The sequence below is a fragment of the Melospiza melodia genome, chromosome 28 (assembly GCF_035770615.1).
Source record: "Melospiza melodia melodia isolate bMelMel2 chromosome 28, bMelMel2.pri, whole genome shotgun sequence".
Taxonomy (NCBI): domain Eukaryota; kingdom Metazoa; phylum Chordata; class Aves; order Passeriformes; family Passerellidae; genus Melospiza; species Melospiza melodia.
The window spans coordinates 4,031,161-4,041,463 of record NC_086221.1 but is presented as its reverse complement, the minus strand read 5'-3'; the positions used below and the strand labels follow the sequence as shown (position 1 = coordinate 4,041,463).

At 53.1% G+C, this 10,303-nt stretch overlaps 1 protein-coding gene across 4 annotated transcripts; it reads right to left on the bottom strand.

Annotated features, from left to right (window-relative positions):
• Positions 1-660: 660 nt before the first annotated feature.
• On the bottom strand, positions 661-8,310 carry RBM15 (RNA binding motif protein 15). Of its 4 annotated transcripts, none has more exons than XM_063178166.1 (3): positions 5,387-8,310; positions 4,451-5,064; positions 661-1,047 (listed from the first exon to the last, which is right to left on the bottom strand). In XM_063178166.1, exon 1 carries the CDS (start codon positions 8,273-8,275, stop codon positions 5,450-5,452), a length of 2,826 nt encoding a protein of 941 aa, XP_063034236.1. In that variant the 5' UTR covers positions 8,276-8,310; the 3' UTR covers positions 661-1,047; positions 4,451-5,064; positions 5,387-5,449. The 4 variants fall into 4 exon arrangements, with proteins under 4 accessions (XP_063034236.1, XP_063034235.1, XP_063034234.1 ...); XM_063178165.1 differs by having other exon boundaries at positions 4,835-5,064; XM_063178164.1 differs by having other exon boundaries at positions 661-5,064.
• Between the last annotated feature and the right edge of the window lie 1,993 nt (positions 8,311-10,303).

Sequence of the window (10,303 nt, the reverse complement as noted above, 5' to 3'; positions counted from 1 at the left end):
CCGCCTCCAGCTCTCAGGAACTCTTCATCCATTCAGCACTAAACCCACAACTGCTGAAAAGCCCCTGGAGATGGAGGAGCGCCTCGCGCACGGCAGGAAAGGCTTTATTAACAGCATTTAAACACTTTTTAAGGACTCATTTCTCTTTTTCTTTTGGCAATTTTGGTGCAAAGGTGTTACGTGCAAAGATTCAAAGCAATTTCAAAACTTTTTTTTTTTTCTTCAAACTTAAAAAAAACAAAAAACCAAGAATCAAAACTAAAGGCAAACATGTTGGGTCAACAAAATAAATCAGAGAAACTTAAAATTCAGCAACTCCAGCTCTTCCAACCAGCGAAGCCCCAGACTTGGCCACCATTCCGAGGCGCAGGGTTGGTGCTTCCCTGCTTCTTGCGTGCCCCGTCCCGCTGAGGAGAAACGCAGCAAAGTGCCCCCATTTTCACTGCAAACACGGGGGCCACCACAGCAAGGCCATCAGACACAAATTCTTCTGCCTGGTACCACAGGTCGATCAAGGCAAAAGTGTCGGTGCTCTCCCTGCTTCTTGCTCAAGACCCACAACTATCAGCTCAATTGGGCAGCAGCAGCAGGAGCCCCTCCGCTGCCAACACAGGGGGGGCCAAACGTTTGTCGTCAATTCACTTCCAGGCAGAAAAACCATTTTCCTCAAAAGAAACAATTTATTTAGAATGAAACAAAATCAGCTCAACTGTGAGCGCATGTTTGAGTGACAGCTACTTTTAAGCTGTGTGAGCCATAAAAAGGGTATTCCTTTACTTTTCCAGCAATCTTGTGTACACAGCACAAAGCAAAGAGGTCATTTTTTTTTCCACTTAAAACACGGGCATTGGCATCACAATAGCAGATACACAACTTTTTTTTTTTTTTTAAAGCTGCCATTTTAGTAAAATGCACAAATACTAAACAGATAAGCTTTCTTCCACCAGGAGGCCCATGTAAATTCCACATAAGCCACAGCTTCTCTTCCCAAAGGTCCATTAGAGCTTGGTATCCCATGCTGTTGTCTTCTGCAGTCCGCCAGATTTGCTTGCAGGAGGAAAAAAAACGTTATTTCAATACAAATGTGTACACCAGATTTGGGTTTTTCCCCCTCCCTACATTATACAGATGAACATAAAGAGCTACGAGGCCTTTCTGAATATTCTGCTTGGACTTTAAAAGCACCAATACCACCCATGGGCATGAAACCTCGGAATGAAGTTGCCTTCTAGGGATACATGCAAAACAAGTAGTGCAGGGCTTCTTTTTGGACCAGGATAAAACTAGGCTTACAGTATTGATGATTACTCAACTTGCAGTAATATTTGTTGGGGCACATCAAAATCATTAACCAGGAGAAAAACCAACCTAATTCTTGTTAATTCGGTTGACTTTCCTCACTGGGTATTTCCTGAAGGCAACTTATCAACAAAACCATGAAATGTAGTGTTACACAGCTCTTTTTGCTCTCACTCTGCTGTGCAGTTCTAACAGCAGACAATGCCAATATTAAAAGGTCAAATCAAAAGGTCAAATCAAAGACACACCCAATAAAATTTAAAATTGTTACTATTCGAGTCATATCTCCCAGCCATCGTTTTCACACAATGGGAACTGCACGAGGATGAATATTCAATGAACCATTCTCTGCACCACCCGGTCTGCTTTAAGCCTGATACAAAAATCACCTCATCGTTCAGTCTACCAATCATTGGAGTATCTGTCCTTCAGTGCTATAAAGAAAACAACAGGGGGACAAAGGGGAAAGAACCCCAAAAGCTCCAGAGCCACATGGCAACCATTTCTTCCCCTCTGGGCACACAGCACTCCCCAGGAGCGCTGCCCTCAACACTGTTTTGCTTAGAGCCAGGAACTATCATTTTCCAAGGCATTTTTTTCCCTGAGTCCTCAGAGTTTTTGAACTTGTCTTCACAATTTTGATTCACTCCTCCTCCTCATTAACACCTCAGGCCTTTCACCTCAGTTACCATCAACCAGAGGGTTCCAAAACCCACACAAGAAATTAAAACTCGTTCTTTGTAGAACTTGGCTCTCCATAGAGGCCAAGAAAGTTGTCACCGAAATATTCCATCTTTAACATCCTTGAAGGAAAGGAAAGAGAGAGAGGACAAGGTTTGTCTGCCTGGCAATAATGCCCTTTTCTCTCTGGGAGGCTGACAAGGATGTGTTGGTATTTTTGCCCCTAAAACCTCTGGATTGAGGATAACCTCAGTGTTCCTGTGGCAAACAAAGCCACTGGCCAGGGGCCAAGGAAGTTGCGCAAAGTTTCCAATCAAAAGAAATAAACAACAAACTAAAATCTCAAACAGAACCACGAGTCATTTGAGGTTCTTTCCCCAAAGCATAAAGCACAAGGATGAAATGATTCAGGAAAAGCACATCCTTTTTCCAGACTAATTCAACACAGTAATGAAATAGAAGAACATCAGCTGCACACAAGGTCGGGAGGGAATACCGAGCTCTCACCAGAGCAACTTAATGCCAGACACAAGGAGAGAGCCAACAACTGCTACATCTGGTTTGCTCTGCACACAGTGGTATCACCCACAGGCTTCTAAACCTTCAGCCAGCTTCAGTGGACAGTTACTCCAATGGGGAACACCTCAGACCAAGGAGGAAAGCACAGCCCGCCCAGCCGGGAATTCAGTGCTGGCAAAAAAAACCTCTCAAAGAGGTTTTTTCCCTCTCAAGAACCCTCAGAGGGTGTTAAAATCCTTGCTTACAAAACAGAGCAGCAACCACAAATAAACCAGATTCAAAGGAGAAGCAGGTGCTCCACGAAATAAGGAACCAGAAAACCTGGAGTCAAACACGGCCTCGCCCGCTCCTCCTCGCCCTCCAGCACAGCACAATTTCACAGCCACTGGCAGGTGGAACCACTGTGATTTCCCAAAAGGAAAAATGGAAGTGCACCTAGCATGCTCTTCCCAAAAGGCTTCCCAAACCAAGCTGGCTTTACAAGCTATGTTGACCCCAAGTTTTATGGGTTTTTAAGCGGGTGCCTGCTGCAGATCAGTGGAACAAATGCTGCTCTCAGTGTCCAACACAAACTTTAGTGCTTTTTTCCCCCCAGTTTTGGGCAGATTTAAATTCTCAGCTGTTTCCAGTCTCTTTCCTAGAAAACTCTTGCAAGTGATTTCTGTCAGATGACAAAAATCTCCCAGAAAACTCCCTCTGAATGCAAGCAGCACTTGCAGCATTGATCACCTGCTGACACACAACAGGCACCTGCTCCAATTAAAACATTCTTTTCAATAAGTGGTAAACACGCTGTATCTTCTTAAACACAGTGATTTGCATTTCTGGTGTCATTCCCAAAAATTCTCCTTGTTAATAGGAAGCTGAACAGCTGAATTCTGCCATCTCTTACATTCACATTGAAGGACAACCCAGAAATTCTGGATTTTACTCTCAAATTTAAGAGCATTAAATGAGGCTTTCACCTTTTCATTTAGAAAGGAAAGTAGCTATAAAAAACAAAATCTGTGTTTAAGAGATGCTGTCACATTGGAATTCTCAGTTCACCACAATGCTTGGGATGCTGGGTCCACTCATTCTGGGCAAATAAAGGAACCAAAGCCCTCTTAAACCACAGCCCTCTCTGACAAGTGGTGCAGTAACAAAAATTCCTATTTTTGTGACAGAAACTCAAGCAAGTTCAGTTACACCCATAAAATACATTCAAGACATTTCCTCCTTCGTCTCCTATTCGCATCCTATTCCACACTTTGAATTTGATTTTTGCCATGCAAGTTGTAACAGAAATCAACTCATGCCTGTATCAATTATCCAAGGAATCTACTGGAGCATGGACCAAGAGAGGCAGTGTCACTTCTCTCTTGCCCAAATCCCTGAAAACATGGCTAAGTGCAAGATTACATTCTGGGTTTAAGTGCAAGATTACAATTTTAGGGCCTGTAAAGAGATACAGTGAGATTTACACTTCAGTTTATAAGCTGCTGCAACACCCTTTTGGCTGTTAAACAGAATATCATGGAATTAGATCACATCAGGGATTGAGATCCCTTCTCCCCTCCTAAATGCCTGAATTACCAAAGGTGGCTGAGACAGCTGGAGAAAAGTGCCCAATGATTGGGGGAAAATAGGAAAAAAATAACTACGTTATTTGGAAAAAAAACAAAAAAACAAAAAAACAACAACCTGCAAACTGTTTCATCCTTGAATCACAAGAACAAGAGCTCAAAACTCAGCATCTCAGAGTATTTTTAATATTTCTCCAGGATGCTAAAACCACTTGACTCCAGGTGCCCATGATAAACCTCATGTAATGCCCACTGCACACTGTACCTGAAAAGTCCCTAGCAGACAGCAGTTCCTTGCTATTAACAAAGAGGTAAAATGTTAATGAGAACTTTTATGTAATTAAATTATCACAGAATGAAAAGCATCTCTGGAGAGAAGCACTTACTTGCTCAGTTTGCATTGTGGAACCAGACCCCACTGAACCTGCAACTCTTAGAAAACAAAACAAAACAACAAAAAAAAAGGCAGTAAAACCAAAACCCCACAATATAACTCAAGTTCTCCTTAAAGCACCTCCTTGTTTCCTGCACACCAGAGTGAGCACAAGACATTCCTGCTTTGCAACAAAGTCCTCAGCTCTTCACCAAACCTAGCCACTGCTACAAACCCAAAGTGCACAAATGGGATACACCGGGAAATCAGGGAAATACACCTGTTAAAAAGCCCAGTTTCAGTGCATGCACCTGGGGGGGCTGGATGAAAAAGGAATCCCTTTCCAAAAAGGAATTCAGTGTTCTGCTGTGTACCCGAGAGAGCAGCTGCTGCTCACCTGAAAAACGTCGACCTTGAGCCACGCGACTCAACGGGGAAACCACTGCGGCTCCCGAGGGAAGGGATCCCAAAGGGCCCCTGGCCTGAGGCCCACACGGAATTTCAAGGACTCAAAATAGGATGTGACACCAGTCTGTTATTAAAGTTATGGTTTTCCATTTCCACTGAGTGCTTTAAATCTGGTCTGTTCGCTTTGGAGCTCTCTCGAGGACGAGCTCTTGGGATTTGCTTTAAAATACATGAAATGAAAAAAGGACATGAATCTAAATTAAGAAGACAGGAGTTTTTCTTTTACCCCCCCCTCCCCCCCCTCCCCCAGTTTTTATTATTTTTCTATTTTCTGTAAATCAAAGCAGGCTGAGCCTCCCTGCTGTCCCCATTGATAGGGAAATTCTCAAAATATCCTATTCACACTACTCCTAACCAACCTCTCTGGCTTCTATCTTTATAGAAAAATGTAGTAACAGAAAATCGGCCCGGGAAAGTCACCTACAAACAAAGATCTATTTCAAATAACGACAGGGCTGGCTAAGGCTGTATCCCATAGCACCTGGCACACGCTGGAGGGGCTGCATGGAGGAGTAGGCAGGGTTGGGAACAGAACACGAGGGCCTTAGGATGCCCCACGGACAATGATCATGACCAGATAGTCGTCCTCTGATTTGGCCAACGCCTTGGCCGTGGAGTCCAGGAACTGCTGGGAGAAGTCGCAGGGCGGAAAGGCGTGCAGGACCCCGCTGTTCTCCTTGTCTTTGTTCCCCCCTACAGGGAGGCTGATCACCCCAGCAGCCTGCTTTTGCTTTAGGTAGGACACCAGATTCCTGAGCGGCCTCTGCGTGGAGGTGGTGGCGGCCTCGGCAGCCCCGGCTGCGGGGCGGTTGTCGGAGGCGCCGGGCACGGCCAGCAGGATGGCGTATCCATTGGGACCCGCCACCTTGATGCGCCGGTTGACCTCGTCCAACTTGGGCTGGTCCAGACGGAGACGTTGGGTGATCTTGAGCTGAGCCACTTTCCCACCAGTCGCTCCCTCCACCAGGAGGCTGCTGGCGACTCCGAGGTCCCCCTGGAGCAGGTGCATGTTCGACGGGAAGTTGCTGTTCTTCAGCAGGAGCATCCCCTGCCAAGCCAAGCACAGCTTGGGCGCCGCCCCGGCCTGCGCTGCTCCGTCCTGCTGCTGTTTTTGGGGAGGAGGTTTGAGCCGGGAGCCTCCACCACCACCCTCCGCCGCCCGCTCGTCCTTTTTGGCCGGACTTTTGCACTCCAGGGCGGCGGCGGCGGCGCGATGCTTGCGCTCCCGCTCCGCGGAATTCTTGCGGTCGCGCTTTTCGTTCTGCCCCCGCTCCAGGCTGCCCCGGCGGGACTCCCGGATGGGGGACGGTCGCTCCAAGGGGAGCAAGCGGGATGAGCGCTCAGGGTCACTACTGTAACGCTCCCGGCCTCCCAGGAGCTCGGGGCTGCGGTCCGGGGGAGAGGTCGTGGCCAAGCAATGGCGCTTTCGGGAGGAAGAGGAGCGCTCGCTGTCAGGGGAACGGTCCAAGTGCCGGCCTCCATCCTCGGCCAGCCTCCGTTTCCGAGGCTGATCCCTACTGCTACTGCCCAGCTCCCTCTCCCCGCGGTCCCGCTCCAAGGACCACCCGTCCCGGCGGCGCTCCAGGCTTTCCAGTGGGTCATAGGCAGCTGCCCGATTACTCCGGTCCCGCACAGGGGGAGGCGGGGGCACCCACTCTGTCTCAGAATAAAGGTCTCTGTCACGGTCTCTATAGAGCAAAGGTGGCGTCCTGTCCCGGGCCCCCCGTAGAGGGTCAGGGGGGGCACCCCGGTGAGCCCCAAAAGCAGCCGCCTCCGCCACGAGCTCGTAATGAGCCGGGGGCGGCAAGGGCAGGGGCTGCAGGTAGGGCTGCTGGTACCGATGCTCCGTGTCGGCAAAGTCCACGCGGAGCCGGCGATCCGGCCCCCCCAGGGGGAAGCCCCGCATGTGGGTGCAAGCCGCCTGGGCAGCGTCCAGGCTCTCGTACTGGATATAGGCCCAGGAATCCCCTTTGCGGTAGTCGATGGTGCGGATGGTGCCAAACCGATCAAACTCCCTGGCCAGGGCAGCCAGGGGCACCCAGGGCCCCAGGCCGCCCACCCAGAGCCGGGTGGTCGGGGTGGCTTTGCCGTACCCGATCTTGATGGGGTTGCGCAGCAGCACCTTCCCTGACATGGCCAACTTGGCCCGGTGCGCCATGTCCAGATTCTCAAACTTAAGAAAACCATAGGTGCTGGTCTGCCCACGCCCCGGCCTCTTGATGTCCACCTCAGTGATGACCCCAAAACGGTCAAACGCTCGCCGCAAGTCCGACTCGCTCACGGTGATGTCCAGGTTGCCCAGGAACAGCGTGCGGTTGGCTCTCTGGTCATCCTCGGGGCTGATCTCTTCCTCGGCGGCCGCTCCGGCGCCTCCTCCTCCTCCTCCGCGGAAGCCCCCGGCCGCCGCCACACCGGCCACGCGCTCCAGCCCGTAGGCCGGCCGCACCCGCGCCTCGTAGAAGCCGCCGTAGTCCCGCTCCCTCTCCAGCTCCCTCGGCAGCGGCGGCGGCGGCGGGAGCCGGCCCAGGGCGAGCTGCTGCAGCCGGTAGTCCCGGTATCCCAAAGCTCCTCCGCTGCCCGCCGGGGACAGCGCTCGCTGCGCGGCCCCGGCCGGCGGGTGCCGCACGGCGGCCGCCACCGCCCCGACCGCCGCCGCGCCGTAGGGAGACTCCTTGTCCAGCAGCGCCGGGGAGCGGCTGCTGCGCCGGCGGCCGCTGCCTCCGCCGACATAGACGGCCTCGATCTTGAGCGGGCGGTCGTAGAGCACGAGGCGGCCGCGGGCGTGCTTGGCGGCCCGCGCGTCCTCGGGCCGGCGGAAGTTGACGAAGGCCACGCGCTCGTCGGCGGCGCCGGCGCCGGGCGGGAGCCGGCTGATCTTGACGCTCACGTCTCCGAAGCGCTTGAACTCGTGGAAGAGCCCGTCCTCCACCGCCTCGTCGCTCAGCGCCGAGCCCAGCTCGCTGATCTTCAGCGTCTTGTACTCGCCGCCGCCCGGCTCCGACGAGGAGGACGAGGAGGAGGCGGCGGCGGCCGCTCGCGATTCGCCGCCGCGGCTGCTGCTGCTTCGCGACGCCTCCGCGGTTTTACCGCTGTAGCCGTGCCGGCCCCCGCCGCCCGCGGCCGCCGCCGAACCGCTCTCGTACTCGCGGCTGCCGGCGCGGCCGCCCTTGTCCGCGTGGGCGCCGCGCCGGCCGCTCCCGCTGTTGCTCTCGCCGGACGCCGCCGCCGCTTTCCCGCCGTTGGAGCCGCCGCCTCCGCCGGACGAGCCGCTCGGCTTCTTGCTGCCGCGCGAGGAGGAGGAGGAGGACGCCGAGTCCTCGCCGCCCCGGGAGCGCTTGGCCTTGGCGGGCGAGCGCTCCTTGCCCTTCATGGCGGCGGCGGCCGCGCTCCCGCCGGGCCTCCCCGACCGCCCCGCTCACGCACCCGCCGCCATCTTGGGAGCCGCGCCGGTAGCGCGCGCCGCCCCCCCCGCGCCCATTGGCTGCTCAGGGCGGCGCCCTCGCCCATTGGCCGGCGTCGCGGGGGTGCTCCGCCCAACTCCTAGCGCTGCGCGTTCCCATTGGCCCGCTGCGCTGTCGGTCTGCCAGCCAGCCCCGTGCTCCCGCGGGGGGGGCGGGAATTGCCGCCCTCGCGCGCCTCCCAGCCCCGCTCGCTCATTGGACAGTTAGAAAGGGCGCGGCGATCTCATTGGACGGTCCTACCTGTCAATCGTGGCTGTTCAACCATGGGAGGATTTTGGCTGCCCACTGAACACGGGGCTGAACTTATCTCCGCCTTCTGATTGGCTCGCTTACCTGCCAGTTACAATAATTGTTCTGCGGCCCCGCCCCGCCCCTTGCCATTGGCTCTCTCCCTTAGATATGAGTTCCCATCGTACCTCTCAAAATCTCGCGAGTTCCTCTGTCCCCGTCTCCTTTGCTCATTGGTCAGTAGTTAACATATTGTCCTGATCTGATTGGTTAATCCCTACGCCGCTCACGAAAAAGCGCGCCCCACCCCGCAACTCCGTTCCTGGTTTATCATTGGGCGAGAAATCGTCCCCAGGCGTCTGATTGGGTGCTTATAGACAGAGCGCTGATTGGCTAGGACAAAAATCAATCAGGTTTGTTCTGGCACTGATTGGTCGGTGCGGGGAGAGGGGCGTTCCTCGGCAGAGCTCGCAGTGCGGCGGCGCCGGAGGGCTCAGAGCGCGGTTTGCCGCGGTGCGGAGCGGAGCTGCGCCAGTGCTCCGTGTCCCTGCCCTCAGCCCACCAATGCACCCACCGGGCTGGGCTGAACCCACCGCGGGGCGACAGGAGGGAGCCCGGCTTCATTCAGTGCCTGCCTCACCCTCTCCCTGTTTCCCTGTGGGTGTCTGCGCCAGGCAATGCAGGGAAGCGCTCCCGGCGGATGCGGCAGCCCCGCAGCTCTCTGAGGCTCCCCGGGGCCGGGCCCGCGCTGCTCTGCCCGGTGTGGAGCCCTGCGTAACTGCAGGGAGTGTCTGACAACACGGTCACTCCTTGCTCGGGGCCAGCAAACCGGTTGAAATATTTCCCATTTAAAGCTTCACATCCAAGTGGTTATGCTGCTACATTCCTGTGCTCACCGCAGTCCCATATTTCCTTGGGGAGTTGGAGCTCAGAGGTTCCCAGAGATGAGGAAGAAGTTTGGGTTAGGTCTGAGGTGAATGAGGCCTCGGGGTCAGGGAATCCCGGCTCCCGTCGAGCAGGAGTGCTTCGAATGCCTGTATTTTGTGTGGATCCCTCTATAGTCTCTGTATTTTGTGAGGATCCCTCTATAATCCCTATATTTTGTGAGGATCCCTCTATAATCCCTGTATTTTGTGAGGATCCCTTTATAGTCCCTGTATTTTGTGAGGATTCCTCTATAATTCTGGTATTTTGTAAGGATCCCTTTATAATCCCTGTATTTTGTGAGAATCCTTTTATAATCCTGTATTTTGTGAGGATCCCTTTATACTCCCTGTATTTTGTGAGGAGCCCTCTATAATCCCTGTGTATTGTGAGGATCCCTCTATAATCCCTGTATTTTGTGAGGATCCCTTTATAGTCCCTGTATTTTGTGAGGATTCCTCTATAATTCTGGTATTTTGTAAGGATCCTTTTATAATCCTGTATTTTGTGAGGATCCCTTTATACTCCCTGTATTTTGTGAGGAGCCCTCTATAATCCCTGTGTATTGTGAGGATCCCCCTCTATTTTGTGAGGATCCCTTTATATTCCGTGTATTTTGTAAGGATCCTTTTATATTCCCTGTATTTTTAAAGTATCCTGTTGCCACCTGTGGCCCTGGGTGCTTCCTCCTCTTCCTCCTGCTCTGCTCTGCCTGTGGGAAATTTAGATGAGAAAAATAATATGTTCAAGTGGGGAGAAAGCTGGGGCGGGGCTGAATCCAACAA

Excerpts from the sequence above, each read along its gene's own strand:
- RBM15 (XM_063178164.1), bottom strand. The coding sequence starts at position 8,275 with ATGAAGGGCAAGGAGCGCTCGCCCGCCAAGGCCAAGCGCTCCCGGGGC.